Source organism: Lemur catta, chromosome 2, assembly GCF_020740605.2.
Source record: "Lemur catta isolate mLemCat1 chromosome 2, mLemCat1.pri, whole genome shotgun sequence".
NCBI lineage: Eukaryota > Metazoa > Chordata > Mammalia > Primates > Lemuridae > Lemur > Lemur catta.
Genome location: NC_059129.1, coordinates 102,626,682 through 102,650,194, shown reverse-complemented (window position 1 = coordinate 102,650,194; position 23,513 = coordinate 102,626,682). Strand labels below are relative to the sequence as shown.

Below are 23,513 nucleotides of genomic sequence, written 5' to 3'. Positions count from 1 at the left end.
ATGGAAGGGTGTAACGTCCCTCAAGCTCCTAAAATGAGGTTTAAAGTTGCTACTATTTTTGGTTTCAGCTTACTCTGGAAACGGTTTTTATTCCTTGAAATTACTCTTTTATATAATGAAGTTTGAGCCCTTTCCAGCTCCTCTCCCTGTAATGTCAGTCTTCTGTGTGACAGCCTCTCCGTCCTTTGATCTCAGCATGTGTGGCTATAAGAGGAATGGCTGCCCTGGAAATGAGATGGAATTGGGGATGGAAACTAATCTCTTGAAAAGCAGAGACATTTCCAGCTATTCGTTAGGCTTTCATAATTTCATGAAGAAGAGTGCTGTGGGCTTTTTTGACCCGCTCAGTCTTTTGTAATTTTTTAAGCTAATGTGGTATAGGACACTCAGGTTTAGGTGGAAAGTATTTTAAATAGAAAAAAGTGCTGCAATGGGTACACTTCTGATTCTTTCAGTAGGCTCTTTGTGTGGATGCCAATGCCATCTCTTTTATGTGGTTCCCCCAGTATTGCCATGCTTTTTCATCTGCCACCCTTCTTTTGACCTTTTTTTCTCTTGTTCTCCTTGCCCTAATTCTATTAATATTTGGTTTTTTAATGATTTTTTTTCACTACATATATATTGAGCAACTGCGGTCTTAGGAGCAGGCTGGGAAATCCCTGTGCAAGGGCCAGGTGTCGGCAACCTTTCAGAAATGGGGGGTCTAGCTGCTGACTCCATCTCCTCAACATGTTGTGGCTGGTGGTGCCTTGTGACTCAGCAAGTCCAAGGGACCTCTGGAAGGCCCCCCAATAAACATACTCTTCATTGTATTCTACCAGTTAGATTCACTTGGGTTCATTAGGTATGATCTTTGGAAAAGAGATTCCTCTCTGGGAGGTTGAGTTTAATCTTGCCTAAGTATCAATGACTTAAGTCATGTAATCTTCCCAGTTTTTCACGCAGATGTTGTGTGATACTTGGCTGAGGGGATCGAGATTGGCCGAGGTGGAACAGGGAGAAATTTTTGTATATGGCTCGGTGGTACATATTCCATGATAAGGGGCCTTGGCCAGCCAGAGGGCATCTGACAGTGAAGGCTGTGGGTGGGAAGTCACAGGAGGTGAGGGAGGAAGGTGGGAAGGAGAAACACATGGGGATGATTTGCCTTCTTTACTGTTTTGGCTAAGTGCCACCTGCAGAGTTTCATGACGTGCTTTCCTTGTGCAGGTCAGCCTTAGGTTGTTAGTGCTTGTTGTATACTAACTACTGTCAAGTATTTCCTCCTTTATGCTACAGGTGAAGGAGAGAGACTGGATTTTTCTTGTTGTTTGCTTTTGCTGGATAATATTGAAAACTATTTATGTATTCTGTAAACACTTTTTGAAGGCCTCCTATAAATCAGGAACTCAACCAAGGACAGGGAATCAATGGTGAAGGTCCTTGCCTTTAAGGACATTGTGGTTGATGAGATGAGGCAAACATTTGTACAAAAATTATATATTATAACAATGTACTAAGCGCCACCACAGAGAAGCAGAAGAGATGTAGCTCATTTTTCTTGGGGAGTGAGGAAGGGGGCACGGAGGAGGTGATATTTCAGGTGGCTCTTGGAAGTTGAATAGGAGTTTATCCAAGGCAGAAGAAGGGAGGGCAAATAGTAAATACAAGGGCACAGAGGCGAAAAAGAGGATGGCAAATGCTGAGAAAGGTTAAAACGTCAGCATGGCTGGCACAAAGAGTGATTTGTGGAGACAGCAAGGACATGGAGGCAGGAAACGGAGGCTGTGAGGGAGCCGGTGAGGCCTGAGAGCCCTCTGGATTTACTCTGTGGCTGCAGAGAGCCAGCAGGGGCCTTTAAGCAAGGGACTTGTAAAATGAGGCTTAAAATTAGGTAGATAATTCTGGAAGCATTATGGAAGGTGGACAATTCAGGGCTAAGATCTCTTGAGAGAGTAGACTCAGTTCATTAAAAATATTGGACAAGCAACCATTAAAAAGATTGATTATAGTCAGTGTTGGAGAAGCTGACATTAGTCAGCCTTGGCATTTTAGCAATGACTGTAGCATCTGTCAGTGCTACCGAAAGTTAAAGTGTGGGCAGGCAGGAGGGTCTTTTACTTTTTGTTTTATACATTTCTCTTTTAGTTGTATTTTTACAGCTATTGTTTATATTATTATTAGTATAAATTATTAATTTTTAATAAAATTATACTATAATTTATAATGTAAATTATATTATGTAATTATTATAATATAATAATATATTTATAAATTAAAATTTATTTATAAATTATTTAAATAATTTAAATAAAATAATTTATTTATAAATTATAAATTTATAAATAATTTATAAATTTTTATAAAATTATATAATTTTAGTACAGAATTATTTTTTTTGAAAGGAGAAAGCAATAAAATTAAAGCTACAGCACAAAACATTTAAAAGCTCTATTTAATAATTCATTTAAAAAAGGAATATTCATTCCTAAAGCATTTAAAAATTCCTCTGGGGCTTGCTATAAACAAATTTGAACTGGGTTTTTGCCTGTACAGAAAATGGACATATGTCACATTCCCCACAAACAGTGACATCTAATTTTGCACTATCAGCAATTAATTATTTTCCTCCGTGGATCTTGTTAATCCAAATTGTAGATTACTCCAAATAAATACTTGATATTTAGCTATGAACTGTGTACTTACAACTCTTTTGAGTGTGGGTTTGGAAATGATGCCATAGATAACTGAAAATTGACTTAAAAATGTAGACTATAAAGATTTTTTTATTTTTTATTGTTTTGGAGACAGGGTCCTGCTCTGTTGTCCAGGATAGAGTGCTGTGGCATCATCATAGCTCACTGCAACCTCACACTCCTGGGCTCAAGTGATCTTCCTGCTTCAGCCTCCTGAGTAGCTGGGACTACCGGCGCATGCTATTGTGCCCGGCTAATTTTTTCTATTTTTTTGTAGAGATGGGGTCTTGCTCTTGCTCAGGCTGGTCTTGAACTCCTGGAGATTTTTTACACAGACTATGGACTCTCTTTTGTTGATCCTTCCCTGTGTATTGTTTTTTCAAGTTCAAATGTGTCTGGGTGAAAATTTCCAGCACATAGATCAAGAAGCTTACAATTGATACAGCCTTGTTCATCATATTTGGTTTTTTGAAAACAAATTGAAAATGTATGTTCTTAACTGAGATATTAGGAAGCTGTCTTCTGCATGAATTCATTAGTGAAACATCCACTTACAGGACTAAAGTAACCAAATATGGGAACTGCACTTCAGAATAACCAAGATGATGTTGTTTTTCCTCTCCGCGTGTAAACAACACAATTAGAACACATTCATCTCCTTTAAGATGTTTATGGAAAACATTGTTATAAGGATCATTAGTAACTTAAGGAATTTAGAATAACTTGAACTTGCTATTAATAATATAGTGTCTTGTAAGAGATTTGTCTTTCTGGGAAGTTCAAATGTTATTATCATACCCAGGAAAGAAGCTGTTAGGCTGTGAGGTAATGATTCTCATGCCACTTAAGTTGCTTCAGAGCTCTTCTTGGTGCCTGGAAAGTGTCTGCCTGAAACCATCCACTCCCTGCAATATAGAGCATACATTTTATTTAGGGAAGGTGTTCCTGGTGACAGATTAGCAACTGGCTGGCTGCTAAGCTCAATAATGGTGTCTGCACTCGGGGAAGTTGCATTCTACCCTTGGTTTCTACTGAAAAAAATGCCATTTGGAAAACTCCCCCAGCTTCAATAAAATTACATTACATCATGGCTGAAGCTTCCCAGTCATCAGCAATTCTTTTAAAGAAGAAAGATGAATAAGAGGATAAGGAATCCTGGAAACCTCAATTAAAAAATTATAAAAACAGCCACCACCAAAATCAAGCAAAATGACAAAGTCTCTCCCTGGTTGACAACCCATAAAACTTTAATGATTACCTCCACTCTCTCTGTTCTGGGCCAACACACACACTTTTAAAAAATCCATTGTATGTATTGATCTCTTTGATTCAGTTACAAGTGTATAGTTTGCCACACAAAGTAGTAAAAGTATCTTTCACTTCAACTGTTAGGCAGCGGTCCTGCTATTTTCTCTGTTGTGAGAATAAGAGAGGTTTTAGGGCAGTCAGAGAGGAGAAATCTCAACAGAAGTCCTCACACTACCCTTCCCTCTCCGCCCCCTTCATATCCTCTTCTTCCGCCTCCTTCTTGTCAAGCAAGTGAGGCTTTTAGCATCACATAAATGTTAGATGACTCCTTCACTCCTCCATAGGTGCTGCATCCCTTCCTTCCTTTTGAATTTATAATCTTTTTTGCTCATACAATTCAAAGATTGCCAGGTGTGAATCAGTGGATGTTGTGAAACATGAAAAAAATTAAAACTTCTTAATTCACATTAGCATAAAAAATGCAATGACAATCACATTTTTTAGGAAGGTCAGCTCTCATGTCATATAACTCTATGTAGGTTAAATTGTGTGGGCAGATCTTCACTGCTATGGAATCAAAAAATCCTAGGATAGCCTGCTGAGTTACACCAAAGAGAAGCTTAGGCTGTTTGCAGATATCTCTAGAATACTCAAGTCAAGATGTTGAAGTGATCTTTGCCTGAAATATGGGGAACTGGTCATGAGTATTAAACACATAGCCTTTTAAAATGAAAAACAAACAAACAAACAAACAAAAAAAAAAACAAACCAAAAACATAACCAAAATGTTAATAGTCCCTCTTGGGACTGGAATTTTGAACAAGTATTTTCTTTATACCTTTTTGTAGTTTGCTAATTTTTAACAATTGCCATATCTTATTTTTATAAACAGAAACAAACAGCTTCCCAAATTGTTTTCCTTTTCTAGGAATGGAGAAGCTTGGGGTGAGGCTGGGATGTCATATGTTTGTTTCTTGATATGTTAGGTCTCAAATAAGTTTTTAATCTTTTTGGCAATTTAACACGTGATATGATGTTGTCTGTAGACCTGGCTCCTTACAGTTGGACTTTACCAGAATCTAGGAGTTAAAGGAAAAAGCAAAATCCATTTCTGGAGTGCAGCGGGGTGAATTAGTGGGAGGAAACCCCTCCATAGCAGGAATGGGGGCTTCATGGCACTTATTCCAGCATCTACAGATGCACATGGTGACTTTCTTCTTATGTAATTGTGTTAATTTATATGGAATTTTATAAAACATGAAGTGATAAGAAAATGTCCCAGCCCCAAATTATGCCACTTGGTCACAGGGAAGCTATGAAATTAATATGAATGACAATGTCACTGCTCTAGAAAAAGTACATGGAACAAGGGGTTGGGGATGCCAGTTCTAATGACCTAATAAACTACAGCTGCTGAAGTGTGTGTGCCTTGCTTGAAGCCAGGCCTGACTGCTGCCCTTCACCCCCAGGAATGGCAGCGAGTGCTAATAGCTCAGCAAATGTATTCGATTAATAAATACTGCACATTTGCTTTTTTCCTGTCATTTTTACCAAAAGAACTGTAAAGTCAGAAACCTTCAACAATGTTGTATTTTGTGCTTCGATCCTTTAATACTGTGGGGGTGTAAGAACATGGTATAAGAACACTTGTTTTGAATTCAGACCCAGTTAGCGTCCTCATTCTGCCACTTAATAGATGTTGGTTGATTGTTTAACCTCTCTGAATCTAAGGTTTCTATGGAAACTGCTAGGAATTGGTCTTGGCTTCGCCTCTCACAAGTTGTGTGACCTTTCTAGGCCTCAGTTTCCCCATCTGTAACATGGGGATAAAAAAAGCACCTGTTTTATTTGCTTGTTTGAGGAGTAATTGAGACATTCCATGTGAAGTGCTTAGCAGACTACTTGGCTGGGCACATAGCACATGCTTAAAGTTGGTTATTAGTTTTGTTGTTACCAGTAGACACAAGATAAGAAGATTAAGCATGTGTTATGTGGAATTGCACATCTAAAGTAAATATTAAGGGCTTTTAAATAATATCCAATGAGAGCCAATGAATGGTTATCTCTGCAAGTTACTGTCTATGCATTTTTACTAAGAGGTTTTTAGATCTAATCTATATCTGAGTATCTAGCACATTTGTTTGGTTACTGTATAGGGGATATGTATATGTTATAATCAGGTACTTATTTTTTTGTGTGTAAAGTTTTTCCTCTCTCATTCTAATTGCTATATAAATTTAACAGGAAATTCAAAAGTCATGCTGCTTGAATTTTTTCTTGCAGTTTTTTTTCTTATTTTCTGACTTTTAGCCATACGTCTGTTTATAGTTTGCTTTCATTTAATCCTTTCTTTTCTCTTGGGCTGGGCCATGTATATATGTCTTGATTATAAGCAGAGGTGACTTTACCATGAGGTTAATGAAACTCAAGCTTTAGGGCCTGTCCCTTGCATGGGCTACAGTTCCCTCCCAAGACCTGCACCTAATTCTATATTAGGTGTATTTATAATTTTGTATTCCTTTTTTCAAAAATAGGGTCCCTCGAATGAAATAAGCTTTAAGCTCTGCAAAATCTAGATCTGCCCCAATTATAATTTACATTTGTTTTGCAGGTGAAAGACAACACATCCAACTTTAAAATTGTCTAAAGTGAATTTTATTATGGGAACATTATGAGACTAAGTATATCTTTACTTTCTTATTTTACTTGAGGTTCTGATTAAATTTTGCTCTGCTTTTTAAAAAAAATCTGTGCCTTCATTAAAATCCTTGGCTGGTCAAAATAATGTCAATATCTGGCTTCTTAAGTATATTATAGAATTTCAAATGTGTAGAGATCTGACTTCATTAACATGATGGCTCAAACTTATTAATAGATTTTTTTCAGACTAAAGGAACTGACTAAGTGTGACTTTGCAGCCCAGTTTTGTTATGTGTTGTAGATTGCTCGACGAAGAGAGGAGGGATAGTGTGGATAGTGTAGTGTGGCGACCATGGGAACTCTAGCAGGAGAATTGCTGTGGTCCTGGAGCAGAGTAAAGGGAGGCAAGAAGAAAGTACTCGAATCTAGAGGAAGAATAGAGACCACAGAATTAGAAAGTTACTTACCAATTCCGAAGTGCTGAACAAGGAGAGTGAATGTTTAGATGGGAACTTTAACTTTGAATAGACATGGATTGTTGGTCTATTGCATGTCTACCAACCACTTCACAGAAGCTTTCAACTCTGAATAACTTTTCCAATGGGGACACCACTCTTAATAGCCACGAATACTAGAATATGTCAAATATATTTAAGATTAGGTTGAGTTGCATGTGAAAAAAATAATAACATTATTTAAAAATAGGAAAAGTTTCTTCCTCTTACATAAAAGAAATCTGGAGGTAGGTAGTACAAGTCTTGTATGGAGACTCCACAGTTATCAGGGACCCAGGCTCCATCCAGTTTTCTCTCCCTCCACCCCTAGTGTGTAATCCTTCTCATGTTCCAATATTGCTGCTGGAGCTCCAGCCATGACAGCCTCATTCCAGGCAAAAAGATGGAGGAAGCACTAAATACAGGCTTTTCCTTTAAGGAAACTTCCTGGAAATCCCACATGACACTTTTACTTATGTCTTATCAGTCAGATGTTAGTCACATGGCCACACAGCCATAGAAAGACTAGAAAACATAAGTCTTTTATCTGGGTAGCTTGTTGTCAGCTAGAAATTAGGGCTTTGTTATTAAGGAAGAAGGAATAATGGATACATGGGCAAGCAATGGCTCTGCCGTGCTATATTTGCCTTTAAACTAAATGATGGTATATGTTGCTATTTTCCTTATTTTCCTTATTGTTGCTATTTTCCTTATTTTATAAAATGCATTTCTTAGTGCATTTTATAGGATCTGAGTTTGTATTAATGTGCAAACTGGTATTTATCAGAAGTAAATTTAGAAAACACCAGATTGTGCTTTTCTGGGTACTTCTGGTACAAAGAAATTCTTGGCAGAGAGGGATACTGGGAGAAGAAAGGAACTGTGCTTTTTTCTAAGATATAGTCATCTTTAAGGTGACTGCCTGGTTAGTCTTTAACTCACAAGGAGAATGAAGCTTAGAGTTGTAGACTTGCCTCAAAGCTGTGTGTGTGTGTGTGTGTGTGTGTGTGTGTGTTTGTGTGTGTGTGCACGCGTATCTAGCACTCAGAGCAGAGGAGTGATGTTTGAGAAGTGGAATCTCTGTCACTAATTAATTACTTTGTGATCTTGAGTATATCATTTGGCCTTATCTGTAAGATGAGAAAGTTGGACCAGATGTTCACAAAGTCCCTACTGGCTCTAATCTTTTATAACCCAGAACCTGGGGGGGGTCATTTAACCATCCACCTATCCACCCACCACTCATCCATCCATCTATCCCTCCATCTGTCTGTTCATGTCCTTCATCCATCCTCCCACTTATCCATCTATCAAATATTTTTGAGCATCAAGTGCCTGGCAGTGCGCTAGAGACTAAGTATTCAAAAATAAATAATTTAGGCCGGGTGTGGTGGCTCACGCCTGTAATCCTAGCCCTCTGGGAGGCCGAGGCTGGTGGATCGCTCGAGGTCAGGAGTTCGAGACCAGCCTGAGCGAGAGCTCGTCTCTACTAAAAATAGAAATAAATTATCTGGACAACTAAAAACATATATAGAAAAAATTAGCTGGGCATAGTAGCGCATGCCTGTAGTCCCAGCTACTCGGGAGGCTGAGGCAGTAGGATCGCTTAAGCCCAGGAGTTTGAGGTTGCTGTGAGCTAGGCTGACGCCACGGCACTCACTCTAGCCCGGGCAACAAAGTGAGACTCTGTCTCAAAAAAATAAATAAATAAAAATAAATAAATAAATAAATAAATAAATAAATAAATAATTTATCAGCCTTCATGAAGCTAATGGTCCAGGGTAAGGCATAGGAAGTATAGCATTTTTGCCTCTTGTCAGATGAAAATGCAGTTGAAGAAACTCTGTCTTCGTATACACTTGCCAGTGTGCTGTATTACAGATGGCTCTTGGCTATTATGTTTGAAATACCTCCGTTGATTTCTTGTACCAAATTGTAATTTTGCCTGTGAGTCATTTCCCAAAACATAGCTGCTGTGAAGCACAGAAGGCACATTTTGATATTAGCTTAAGTCAGATGATATTAAGTTTTTTTGGATGGACCTTATGGAGAATTGGTGAAAATAATAACAGCTAACAGTGACGGAGCTATTACTCTGTGTTAGGTACTGTGCATGGTGTTTTACACATATTTTTGGTTTAACCTCAAAACAGCCCTATGATGTGGGTCCTGTAGTTTTCCTCTGAGTCACTGAGAGGCTAAACAGCCTGCCCCAGACCCTTGTGGTGGGGCGATGTGCCCCAGAGCCAAGGCCCTCGGCCACCACCACTGTTCTTGGAAAAGTACTTGTGTGCACAAACACACATTTTTGTACACAGCTCTAGGAGATATAAGTCTCCCTGAAACCTTGGCAATGTGTTAAGGAAACTCTCACCTAATTGTATCATAATTAAGAAAGCAGCTGGTTAGAAAACCACCATATACCTTCCAAAGTCAAAGATTACCAACATGGAGACACTTTCTGCATCTGCTCACGAGAAGAGGAAGGAACCAGCCTGTGCTGAGGCTGAGTCCTGTGCATTGTCACCATGAGAAACTCACCCAGTGTCATCAGCCACGTCCAGCGATTCTCAGACTGTGGTCCTTGGACCGACCCTCAGCTGGGCTCCCATTAGAAGTACAAATACTCAGGCCCCACTTCACATCTACTGAATCAGAAACTGTGTTTTCACAAGCCCTCCAGCTGGTCCTGAGGCATGTGTCTTCTGAGCAGCGCCATCCAATAGGACTTTGTGTTGAAGATCAAGACCCTGACACAATACATGTGCCCAGTGCATGACGGAATCCATAGCTGCTCTCATTCCTAACTTCCAGCCCTTGACACGGGGCCATGGGTAAGATGTTAGGGAGGCAGATGGGCAGGACTTGTTGTCTGCTAGGATGTTACACCTGCTGTGTGCCAGGACTTCTGGTAGAAACTTGACACCCAAAAAGGAGTGAGGTTTCTGCCCTGAAGGAACTTATAGCCCAGGTAAGGGAATCGACATATCAACACGAGTGAAAACCATGCTGTCTACTTCCCTAGAACTCTGTACAGGGTCTAGAAATGGAGGACATTGAGGTGGCCCCAATAGATCTAGTGTGAGTTGTGATGGTGTTAACTGCAGCACTGGGGTTCACGTCACATATGACTGGCCAAGGAATAGTCAGAGCTTTGAGACCTGGAGGTTGATTTGTTAGAAGGGATACTAAGATCTGAGGTGAGGCTAGGCTAGGTGGTGAAAGCAATTTCTTATGTATTTTTTCAAAGCTGCATTCTTCAACTGTGTGTGTGTGTGTGTGTGTGTGCGCACACACATGTGTACACAAATGTCCTGAGACCTCTTAGTATCCCCTCATCTCCTTTCATTTCTGCTTCTAAACACTTGGCCCCACTTCCTGCTGATCCTTTCATCATTTTCCTCCCCAGGACACTATTTCTTCTCACTTAGATTTCAGGATATGTTGAAAACAAAAATAAAAACTAAATACCAAGTGAGTTTATTTTGTGTCCCTCTATGTTAGTGCTTGCCTTTGGACCACGTTTTATGTGGCATCAGTCACATTGCTGGCCCCAGCATGCTCTGAGATTGACCTGGTCCCAACATCTAAGGGTAGAGATTCCCCTGTGGAACCTCAAGGACATGTCTTCCTGGAGAACATTTTATTTGGGTGCTTACTTGTTTATACATCTGTTCATTTAGGAGTGGTTTATAGTTGTATATGTTTTATGTCTTCTTTCTAGAAATACGTTAGAACACTTGCATAAATACAGTCAGGCCAGAAAAATAAATTAACCGGGTGATGTAACGTTAAGGCACCGGGTTCTGATCTTAAGGTCAGAGAATGACTGTTGTCTTCAGCTGCCCCCAGGGAAATGGGATAGAAATAAAGACAGAACAGCTGCCTGACGCTGTCCCTGGTCCTGCCTTTCTGCCTGACTCTGCCTGGGCCAGGTCCCTTGCTCCCACCTCAATCCTGCCTGGATCTGTGCTGCTTGATTCCTTGCTGTTGCTTGTTACCAGTAGCCCTGCTGACTTCTAACTTCTTCACTTGTCACCAGCTCACTCATTACCTGTCCCCGACTTGGATTTGTGGGGCTACGTAGTACATTACCTTATCCAGCCCAGACGATTCTTGTCTAGCAGCCTCTGGTTGGATTCTTTGGTCAAGCTGAATATCTGGCAAAAACAAAACAAAACAGCCTTTGTTTGTAAATGTTTTCCTCATTTCCTTTTAAATTCATTTGCAGAGTATTGTTCCCTGCAGAGGTCATTTCTGTGAGCTGATTACTACATAAAAATATTTTCTTTTATTATTAGTTCATTAGCTTAGGGTGACCCTCCATATTTCTCATAATATGCAGGGCAAACCTCATCTCTTTTTCCCTAGTGATAGCAGAAATCTTGTAATGTTATATTTCTGCCAGTTGACAATGATAATCAAAACTGATTTAGTGTGTTTAAAGTCTAGGGCTCTCAAGGAGACTTTTAATCCTCTTATTTATTCAAGATAGATTAATTTGCTCTATTTTTCTACAACAAGATTCTCTTTCTAGCTTCCAGTTTTGTAGGTACAGATATATCTTCCTTTAAGTAGCCTTGATATAGAAAAGCCTGGATTTACTTTATCCTTAAATAACAACTTTTCATAATTAAACTAAAATGCAGGAAGAAGTTGTATTGATGTAATTATTTTGAAATTATGATTGACTATTGACCCAAACTGTAATGAATATGAAGAATGAATGTAGCTAGATTTGTTGGGTGGTAGGTATTTGATAATAATTCAATTTTTAAAAATATTCACAAATAACTAGATGATGTGGTCAAATAAATAATAATTTTTAAAAGATGAGCTCAATCACAAAGTTCAATTTCCACACTCCTTTTGGGCATTTATCTTTTACAAAATGTGAAATTTTGTAACAGGCATGTGTAAATGCCTTATAGTATATGACTCTGGCCCAAAAAACAGACAGCTCATATTGAGGCAAGCCACTGTGTTTGCAGGTCATTTGGAGCCTGAGTGGAAAGTTCCTCCTTCTGAGTTGGGTGACCGATAAGCTGCATGGTTAATATTGACATTTTATTGGAGTTGCTTATGTAGCTTTGGCTCTTAGCCAGGGATTTGATTAGTATGGTGATTAATTATCTTCATAACTGAGGGTAATAGCCATCTTTAAGCTTTAATATGTATTTTCTGGATAGAAAAAGAGACTTATCTTTTTAATCTAGATTTAATCTAGAACAATAGATGAAAACATTTTTTACTAAAATGTTTTAAATAAAAAGTTATGTAAAGACAATTTAACATGTATTTAGTTAAAATTTATTTGTTTTATTGTTTTCTCTTTCTTTACATATTAATAGCGTGCAGGTTTTTGTCTAATCCAGTAACTCTCCAGACAGCAAGGGGTAGGTGGGTTTAGGAAAGTTGCAGAATGTCACAGGGTGTTTACCGGGCTGGTGACAGAGGAGCCTTTTGTGGTTTGTGTGCACTGGGCTCCTAGCTTGGTACTACCTGGTTTGTCCTCAGTGTTTCAAGAGCAGGGACAGGAAGGGGATATGGGTTATAAAATTATTAAAAGTTATAAACTGTGCCCATGCTTTGAACCTGCTGTTCTACTTCAGAGGGTTTATTCTAAGGAAATAATAGAAGGCGTTCAAAGTCTTAGCTGCCACATTTGTTCATAGCATCAGTTTGTAGCATCATCCATTTGGGAACAAAACTTAAATGTACATCAGAAGGAGGAGTGGTTAAATAAATTATTTTAAATCATTATAAAAGCTGTTAAAAAGTAAATTATAGACCGAGGCTTTCAAACTTTTTTTTTTTATTAAATCAGGAGAGCTCTTTTTCCAAATGAAAATTTGTGAGGGATTCCAAATATATAAAAGAGATCAAAAGGGAGCTGCTCTTGTTGAACTGAGGTCTGGAGCTTCTCCCATTTGACGTCTTCCTTGTCCCAGCTGGGCCCATCAGTTACCTCCGTCAGAGTTTTATGAAAGCTCTTAGAGACTTTGTTTGAGAGAAAATTTCAGACGAAAATTTATTGACATGGAAAGATATTCATGGTCTGTTACATTAGAAAGCAGATTTGAAAACACAGTATCATTCAATTTTGTGAAAAAACATGGATTTTGGTAATGCTCATATGTGTTATAATCTTTATTGTGTGTGTGTGTTTATGGCAAAGGAAAATGTTTAGGAGTTGTAGAGTAAAATGCCTTTAAACTCTGGATTATAGTTATTTTAATTATTTTTGCTTATCTATGATTTTAATTTTATGTAATTATGTATTGTTTTTATAATAAGAAAATATTTTTGGTTGAGTATATTTTAATTTCTAGAACTCATAGCTTTGGAATATATAGTATTTGACATAATACAAGAAACTTTTAACTTTTAAAAAGATTCACATAAATAGCACTTGGTCTCTGTTCTAGCTATCTATTGCTACATAATGAATCAGTCCCAAACTTAGCTTTTTAAAATAACAACAACTGATCCCTTTATGCTCTGTCATAGTTTGTGTGGGTCAGAGTTTTGGGAAGGGCTTTGCTGGGTGGTCCTGGCTCAGGGTCTCTTATGCGGTTGCAGTCAGTGAAGGCCGGAGCAGCGGAGAGTTGGCCAGTCATCTCTCTCTCTTCACACTGACTCAGGGCCTCTTCCTGTGGTCTCTCTGCAAGCACTAGTTTGGCCTTTCTCATAGCATGGTGGCCTCAGGGCAATCAAACACCTTGCACGGTGGCTAACGTTTTCAAGAGCAAATGTACCTATTAGCAAAGTACAAGCTGCATCACCCTTTATGGCCTGGGCTTGGACATCTCCTAGAGTCACTTCTACCAGACTTTGTTAGTCAGTAAGTCTTAGCCTATCAAGATTCAAGGGGACCAGCTACATAATTTGCGGGGCCCAGTGCAAAATGAAAACGACAGGTCCCTTGTTCAACAATAATTAAGAATTTCAAGACAGTGACAGCAAAGCATTAAACCAAGCACAAAGCCCTTCCAAGTGCAGGGCCCTGTGTGACTACACAGGTTGCACTGACGCTGGCCCAGGGGAGGGAACGTTGACCTCATCTCCTGATGGGCGGAACGGCAAGGCCGCACACAGGAAAGGATGTGAGCTGGGGGATAATGGTGTGGTCATCTCTGGAAAATAAAATGTACCCAGTGTCTGTGACGCACCTCCAATTAATTTGGTGGCTTACACTTTTACTACCTAGAACCAGAGTCAGCCATCAACTACAAGGGAGAAACTTCAGGCTACCACAACAGTAACAGGGATGTATTTTAAAACTCTTTATGGAGATAGTGGTTGCCTCTAAAGAGACGATAGAAAAATATTAATACCTGTTTTGTATCTGTTGTGGGTTGAATTGTGTCTCCTCCCCTAAATTCGTAGGTTGAAGCCCTAACTCCCAATGTGGCTGTATTATTTACAGATAGGGCCTTTAAGAAGGTAATTAAGGTTAAATGAGATCGTAAGGGTATGGCCCTAACCCACTAGGACTGGTGTCTTCACAAGGAAAAGAAGAGACACCAGGGGCGCATGCACAGAGGAAAGGCCATGTGAGGACACAGCAATAAGACAGCCATCTGCAAGCCAAGGACAGAGGCCTCAGGAGAAACCAAACCTGTTGGCATCTTGATCTTGGACGTCTAGCCTCCAGAACTGTGAGATAATAAATTTCTGTTGTTTTAGCCACTCAGTCTGCTATGGTTTGAATGTTTCTGTCTCCTCCAAATTTCATGTTGAAACTTAATCCTAATGCAACAGTATTAAGAGGTGGGGGAGGGAGTCCACCCCTTCTCACCCCTTGCATGCCTTCCGCTAAGTGAGGACACCTAGATGGTGCCATCTATGCGAGACAAGCCCTCAGCAGACGCTGAACCTGCCAGGGTCTTGATCTTGGACATCCCAGTCTTCAGAACTGTGAGAAATAGATTTCTGTTCTTTATAAATCACCCAGTATGAGGTATTTTGTTATAGCAGCACAAACAGACTAAGATACAGCCATGGCAAACTAAAACAATATCTAGCAGTTGCAAATATTTACTTTAGTGGCCCTTTTTAGTATTTTCTATATTACTCATCCTAATCCATTGAACATCCCAGGTTCTCTGTCAACTTCCAAGGAAAGCTGAATCTAAAGCAAATGCCAAGTTTTAATTAATGTCTCTTCTTTAATAACATTCTGACGAATAAAGTCTTTATTATTCATTTTTCCTGGAGTATTGCTTGTGTCCAGTAAAGGTGCATGTCTATTGTAATACTGTAGCTCTTCTATGGATTTGTATAAAGTAATATTATTGCCTCAGATGGTTGCTGGCCCTTGGGCCTTTGGAACAGGACACTTCTAAGCATTGGCCCTGAGAATTGACTCACAAACACACTGCAAAAGCCCAATTGTGGCCGGGCGCGGTGGCTCACGCCTGTAATCCTAGCCCTCTGGGAGGCCGAGGCGAGTGGATCGCTCGAGGTCAGGAGTTCGAGACCAGCCTGAACGAGACCCCGTCTCTACTAAAAAAAAAAAATAGAAAGAAATTATCTGGCCAACTAAAAATACATATAGAAAAAATTAGCCGGGCATGGTGGTGCATGCCTGTAGTTCCAGCTACCAGGGAGGCTGAGGCAGTAGGATCGCTTAAGCCCAGGAGATTGAGGTTGCTGCGAGCTAGGCTGACGCCACGGTACTCACTCTAGCCTGGGCAACAAAGTGAGACTCTGTCTCAAAAAAAAAAAAAAAAAAAAAGCCCAATTGTGATAGCACCCTCAAACGCTGTTATGGGTTCAATTGTGTCCCTCCCAAAATTCACATGTTGAAGTCCTAACTCTTGGTCCCTCAGAATGTGACCTTATTTGGAACCAGGTCTTTACAGAGGTACTCAAGTTAAAGTGAGGTCATTAGGGTGAGTGCTAATCCAATATGGCTGATGTCCTTATAAAAAGGGGAAATTTGGACACGGACATGGACACACAGAGAGAACACCATGTGAAGATGATGGTGAGGCTCAGGAGAGCAGAAGCCAAGAAATGCCTGAGATTGCCAATAAACCACCAGAAGCCAGGAAGATGCAGGAACAGATTCTCCCTTGTGGCTCTTAGGAGGAACCAACTGTGTGATGCTTGATCTTGGAATTCTAGTCTTCACAGCCATGAGACAATGAATTTCTGCTATTTAAACCACCCAGTCTGTGGTGCATTGCTATGGCAGTCCCTTCCTCCCCTTTCCTGGAATCTCTGCAGTTCTGGGTGGGTGATCACAGGACAAACTTGTGCCCATGGTGAGGAAGCTGCCAGATGGCATCACATCTCAACCCAGTTAAAATGAAAATTCTCATTTCTTCAAAGAGTTTTGTGAAAGTCAGTTTGTTGGATTTTTCAGGTACAAGGCAAAGGAAATAATTTTTGATAGAAGGACTCCTTTAATACCTCTGATACCAAAAGATTGTCTTATCTACCTTCTTTGAGACCCTTCTACCCAAGAATATGTCTTCACTTATTCCAGAGTTTACAGGGAGTTAATGCTCAGTTGTTTTTCTCCAGAAACCTGATTTAACCCAACTGTATTAGGATTGGCACTTAATTATTCTGATCTAATAATTTGCGTGATTTTTAGTGCCATAATTGTTGAAAGCTGATATTAGAATCCTAAAAGTGGCATATCTTATTCAGCAATGTTTAATGCTTTATAATAACAATAATATTGGAGGCATTATGCAGTAATAATGGAAATTACATTTGCAAAGTCATTGTAGTAATGGGACATTCTGAAATGCAAGAAATAGAGAAAGCTCACTGGAAGAGCAGAACATGTTTTATTCACAGCCTTTTGGCTGTCTGTGCTCTCAGGTCGGAAGCAGGGAGGAGCTATGTGATCCCTGCTGGCATGCCACCCCTGGGCTGCGTGATTGAGATCCACCCTTCAGTTTTGATCGAAGTGGGGGATTTTCAGTCACTGGCATCAAAAAAGGGTGGGAGTGTTGAAAATACTTTTTGCTCTTTAAGACAGATTATCATTTTATAAATGAAAATTGGATTTCCAAAGAAAGCATATATTTGCTATGGTTTAGCCTAATAATTTGGTTCTCTTCGAGTTGCTCGCAACTTCTGATTGATAGTTTATTTAAAAATATGTTTGGAAAAAATATACAAATTCTATTCCCTATACTTCACTAATACAGTTTTATGTCACTTTAAAGCTGATTAACTTTACCCTGTCCTTTGAATACTTTGATGTGTTGCTCACATTCAATTTATGCAAACTCACAGAAAACCACGATGAAAATAAATCTGTAAGGAACTTAAGAGATTCTTGGCTATGTGAACTGATACGACCAATGCTGATTTTGAGTTTTGGATACTTTCTGCAGCAATTAGATAATTTTGTAAAGTTTTAATTAAATATTTCTTTTGGCAGCTTCACTGCCCTTCATCCAGGAGTATTCTGCTTAAAACTGCCAACATTAAACAAAGCCATGGAAGTGCCAGGGCAGCATAGATGGAAAAAAGAGTGAATTAGTTTCACTGTGTCTGATTCACAAGAATTATTTTGGCCCAGTGTATGTTCACACGGAAGCTGCCTTTGCTCAGTTTCTTTTATGAAGAAAGGTTTTTCTTTTTTACTTTTTCTCTTTGATTATAGAACTGTTGAACAGACAAGCTGGTTTACAGATATTTAGTCTTGTCTAGTCTTTTCTAAGGCCGCTCAGTGTTTTGGGGGTTACCACATTCCTTTTCCTTGGTGGAGCGGGAGGTACTATTCAGGCAAGAGAGTGCAGCCATCTCCCACAGGGCCTCAGGTCATCAGGCAAAGCCCATTTTTTATAGCAATTATATGTAAATTCTTTGTACTTTCTCTTTCAATCAACTCTGAAATCACACAAGGAATGTTTCCGGGGCACCAAGAGCCTCAGATTTCAGCCTTACATGAGAAGCTTATCAAACAGATATGCACGAGAGAGAGGAGAGGCTGGGCTTGGTGCTCATCCACCTTCTAAATGAGCAAAGATATTTTCACTTTCATGGAGCAGGATATTAGTGGCTTCAGTCGGTAGCTTCTTGCAGGGCTGTGTCACCACTTGGGACTACAGCCTTTGCTCCTTTGCAGTGATTCCCTCCGTTCTAATTATGCCGATTTGTGTGTGAATGCTGTCAGCTTTTCCCTGTGTGGTAAAATGAGCCCCCTGGACAAGTGCTCTGCAAGTGTAAAGTGGGTATACCGATGGCAATACTTTACTCAAGGGCCCATATTCACTCTCCAACAGCACCTTATTTTCCAAACCCAAAACCTCTTTGGGACACTGAGGTTATCCATTTTTTTCTCTGTGTTCTAATGAGGAGGCAGCATCATGTAGTGGTTAAGAACGCAGGCTTTGCAGACAGACTGATTTCACCGCTGCCTCCCCAGCTGTGTGACTGATTCCTCACTGAGTCTGGCTCCTACTCTTTAATTAGGGACACTAACAGGATCACCCTCACAGCACTGTTGAGAGGATTAAGTGGCTACTACAAGGGGAAGCACTTAGCGTGGTGTCAGGTACATATAAGTACTTGGTAAGGATTAGCTTTTGTTGCTTTCTGAAGATGTTTAGGGTTCTGCTAGTCTAATAGATTTTGTGCAAATCCAGCAAAACGGAGCTGCTTCTCATAACTGGATTAATTGCAAAATATTTCTCTCCCCTCATATTCTTCCTTTATTCCATCTCACCTGAGATATGAACTTGTATTCATTAAATGAGCAGAGGATGGTGTTGCTTTTTTAAAATTTAGAATGCTGTACTAGTATATATTAATACTTTTAAAAGAAGTCATGGAATAATACTACTTTTCTTACAAGTCCAGTATTCAGGTACCCGAGAACTCTTTCCTTGGCTTCCAGTACTGATGATGTTGGAGGGGGATGAGGCTGGGAAGGTGGTCCCTGCAGGCAGTGGCCCTCTGTCAGTGCCTCCTTGTAGCCACCATTCTGTCAGGGCTTGGCTGGGTTCGTTGGAGTGGCACAGAGCTTGTGGGGAAAGGCTGTGGGCACAGAGCTCCACAGTACACACTCCAGCTTCTCCTTCTTGGGTGTCCATTCCCACTGGGCAGAAAGCAAGAAGGTCCAATATGATTTCTGCCTGGGATTTCATTATTTGTATATTAACATTTAATATGGAATAAGGTTAGAAGTTCATGTCATAAACAGCCACTAGAAAATTTCCTCCAACTCTAAAATAAGTTCTGCTTCTTTAGGAGGTTGTTAGGTTGTTAGAACATGAGGCTCTTAATAACAAGATGGTATTTTCAACAGTGATTTGTCAAATCTGCTAATCTCATCTCATTGCTGTGTTACAGATTGACGTTCTCAAGGCAGATCTGGAAAGCGCAGAATGGAAAGTTTTGGAAAATCTTATTTTGGAAGATGTCCTCGAGCAGATTGGACAGCTCATCTTTGAGATCCATCTCCACTGGCCTGGGTTCGAGGTCAGCGGTAGCGACAGCAGCGTCGTGCGGTTCTGGTACAGCCTCCTCAAAGAGTTAGAACTAAAGGATTTCAGACTTTTTCACAGTTACAAAGATTTATCTAAACCTCAGCTATTCCTGAAGAAAGACATTTTCAATGCAAGTAGCTGTTATACTCTGAGTTGGGTGAATACAAGGTGGAAATAGGAAGCAGGACCTCATCAAGAACATGAGGGAATATGACTATTTGCAAAATGGAACATGTCCATGATTCTAATAATGGGTTTACTCTCCCAGTCTCCCACTAGGCTGTACCTGCTTGAGGCAGGGAGTGTGGTATTGCCTTTGTAGGGCATGTAGTGAGCGTGGTGCTCGGCATGTGACAGGGACACAGTTAATACTCGTTGAAGGGGTGCACACAGTCACTCCCATTTGCCCAGAACCAGGCTTTTTGCCTTTTGCCTCTGACAGAGTGTGGATGCTTGCCCTCCTCCACTTTAACTTGAAAGATAATCCCCTGCTCAGCCCAGTTTTCCCTAAAATTCACTACATATCTATAATCCATGAATTCACCAGCATTAGTTGAGATTATGTAAGTTTTCCATTTTTACTAGGTTGATGAGATTTTTAAGTTCATTGCCTACTGTCTAAAATAGTGCCTTTCATTTGACTCTGACTCACCTCTCTCAAGGGTTTGCTTGTTTGCCTTGTCAGTAATATTCTTTGAAACCTTATAGATTGCAGTAATTCCTCATGCTGTGGCTTCGTGAGAAACAATCATTCTGGTTTCTGGGAACTCAGACACACCAAATTCTGTCACTGAATTAGAAAGACTAGACTGTCAAGAACTTCAACTCAAGATTCTTGTCATGTGTAACCTGAAATCCCCTTCATTTGCTATGAAATTTAGCATAAAGCAGAATATGGGTGTCTTTGCTGCTGCCTTTTTTGCCTTCAAACATGATTTTCTAACAGACTTGCCTATGCTGTTTAATTTTTTTTTTTAATACATTATCTCAAATGCTAAGTGCATTTTTCTTTACTGCCAGTTGGCAGCATTGATAAGATTGCGGCCTGAGGGCCACAGTCTCTCTTTCCTAGGATGGTCATCTAGTTTTTCAGTAGCACCAATCCTTTTTACATTAAAAAAAAAAATTAAGTGGAAAGTTTAGGTTCTTAATAGTTCAAATGATCTCTATCATTCCTATTTACAAGATTAGACATTACTCCTCTGAACAATTAAGAAAAATCCTATTTCCAATAAGTTACATAGTATAAAAAATAAATCAAATTATTGTCTAATTATAAATTAATTATATTTTTGGTATTTTTTTACATCTTGAGAGTGTAAAAACTGTATGTATATTGTTCAAAATTTTGGGGGAAGGGAGGGGGTAGAAGAATATTGTTACTAGACTTCAACCTTTCTCCCAGCTTTGTACTTCCTCCTATCCTCAGACATTTCCCACCTTCTCTTTGTTTCTTGCAGGGGTTTGAAAATGCCATTCCTCAAGTGAGAATCCAAAATATATTACAATGGAATGATCTCACTAACTTGAGTTCCAAAGAGAACAAGACTTTCTGAGTTAGTTGTGATGGTTTTTTAAAAATATAAATGAGGTTTTTATTTTAAAACTCATAGTACACCTAATAATAAAAGTTGTTGAGCTGAGAGGCCCAGCTTGAATAAGTGTGATTTGAAATGGCAGTTTAGTCATTTCAATGTACGTAGGTATTTCAAATATGCAAAAGGGTCCATAAAAACTCTAAAGTGGTTTATACTGTTAGTTTTTATGGTGTCATCTCCAAAGCAAAGCTAACTTTAGCCCACTTCTGGATTATATCACATATTTTTTTCATAAATTTTGATATACTGAAATAAACATTTTTATACACTAAAGTATGACAAGTGTACTAATTTTAAGTGTCCAGTCTGATCAACTTTTAGATATGTACACACCCATATCAAGATTCGTAATTCATGAAACTGGAGATTTGGGGCATTACTGAAAGCCCCCTTTGTCTGGGGCAAGTTAACCATTTATTCCAGATCGGTGGTGCAGAACATTGCCATCATCACACCATATATGTCTGAAGCAAGAATGGCTGTCCTGTTAAAAAAGAATAAATCACAAACATACCCACCCACACCCACCAACTAGGCAGCCTGTTTAATAGTTATTCATACTTATTTTATGCTTATTTCTGAAACTGTCCCTTAATCTCTTCATGGATAGTTTGAAATTTATGATGAATATTCTGATGGTTGCTAAAGTCTCCCTGCCTCTAGAATTTATTATGCTTGTCACGTAGGCCAGGGTTTCTTAACCTCAGCACCATTGACATTTGGGCTGGATAATTCTTTATTGGAGGTGGGAGGGCCATTCTGTGCACTGCAGGATGTTTAGCAGCATCCCTGGCCTCCACCTACCGGGTGGCAGGAGCACACCCCCCATTACCCCTCCCCAAAGCTGTGGCAACCAGATATGTCTGCGGACAGTGCCAAATGTCCCCTAGGCGGCAGAATCACCCACTGTTGAGAACGATGTCTTAGGGGGCCACCAGAGGGACCAGGATACTGCCGCACTGTTGTTTGCTTGTGAAGAACAGGCAAAGACAATAATTATCACCACTGTAACCACAACAAAAGCAACACAAATGGAATACAACAAACAATCAAGAGGTACTATTTACTGAGAGCTTACTGTTTGCCAAACAATTTGCATAACTTATTCCCAATTCTCCCAGCAACCCCAGTAGTTTTTCTTTGGATGGGTAAAAAAGAACTGAGGTTAAATGGCTTATTCAGATGACTCAATAGTAGATGGAGCAACAGGAATCCACATTTCGGTGTTTCACATCCCACAAAGCCTGTATTTGGTCTCCTCCACAACGCTGCCTCCGCAACCTTTGCCAAATATAAGATGCTTTGTCTGAAGGACACATTTTTGCTTCCCTATCTGTAAAAGGGGACAAAACAACAAATAGATAAGACCTCCAAGTCTGTGAGAGTCAGAATTATTTTGTAGCTTGCAGGTTTGCTTACCTTAAACCATCTACTTGATTAAACTATTCCTGCCAAATGGAGGCTCACTGAAGAAATATGGGGACCCAGCAACTTCTCTGTCGATACATTTAGGTTGCCAGAAAAGCTCTTAGAAGGCCTGGAAGTGACTCTTGCTCTGGCTTATCTTAGTACTTGGCACTTTCTTCCTGAGTTTTAGAAAGAGCACAGTCATTTGGAGCTGCAGTGTGATTCTCCTTTGCTTAAAGCTACTCTTTGACTTGCAGATAAATGAGCTACAATGTGAATATCTGTGATGTGCATCTCCTTAATTAACTCTTACCAGTGTTCATGAATGATTCCAAAAATACAAATTTAATAATGCTCTTATCAAATGACAAAAATAACTGCTCTTTTTTAGGTATAAGACATATGAGGATGTAAGAGATCCAGAAGTCACCTTTTAGCATAAACTGTGTCACAATCTGAGATTAAAGAAAAATAGTTTTCCCCTACCTCTTTTCTTTTCTTCTTCTCCTTCTTATTTATTTATTTATTTTTCTGTTTGGAGACAGGGTCTCACTCTCTTGCCCAGGCTGGTGTGAAGTGGCATGAGCATAGCTCACTGTAGTCTCAAACTTCTGGGCTCAAGCAACCCTTCCTTTTTTCTTAGAGTGGTTGTAGCTGATGCAGTCATAATAGTTTATCATATAAGTATTTGCAACTATTTGACACGTTCAAATGAAGAAAGCCAGAGAGAAGTGAACAAATTTCTATTAGAATTGACTGAAGGTCCACTAATGTTTATATCAGTGAAGAAAAAAAGTAAATTCATGAATTTACAGTGTTTAGTCCAAATCAGTTATTCATGTAAACATTTCTGCCTTGGTTATAAGATCTTTTAGTAAATACAAGATTTGCTTATCTTAAGTATTAAATGTTTAGATTTTGGAAAGCTTGGATTAATACAGGAAGCCAGGCTCATCATATTTTGCCAGTGTAAAAATGAAGACCTAATTT

General features: G+C 39.4%; 1 protein-coding gene and 1 long non-coding RNA gene across 3 annotated transcripts in view; one reads left to right on the top strand and one right to left on the bottom strand.

Annotated features, from left to right (window-relative positions):
• The window catches only part of METTL24 (methyltransferase like 24), a 91,539-nt gene extending 70,212 nt beyond the window's left edge, over nt 1–21,327 (top strand). For both annotated transcript variants that reach the window (XM_045544175.1, XM_045544176.1), the window contains one exon: nt 19,382–21,327. In XM_045544175.1, the coding sequence (XP_045400131.1) occupies nt 19,382–19,696 (315 nt within the window). In that variant the 3' untranslated portion in view covers nt 19,697–21,327. The remainder of the gene's footprint in view (nt 1–19,381) is intronic.
• An 838-nt stretch (nt 21,328–22,165) lies between these two features.
• Nucleotides 22,166–22,990, bottom strand: LOC123632211. Its single transcript, XR_006733297.1, has 2 exons — nt 22,536–22,990; nt 22,166–22,449 (listed from the first exon to the last, which is right to left on the bottom strand). It is a non-coding gene; the product is annotated as an uncharacterized LOC123632211 (long non-coding RNA).
• Between the last annotated feature and the right edge of the window lie 523 nt (nt 22,991–23,513).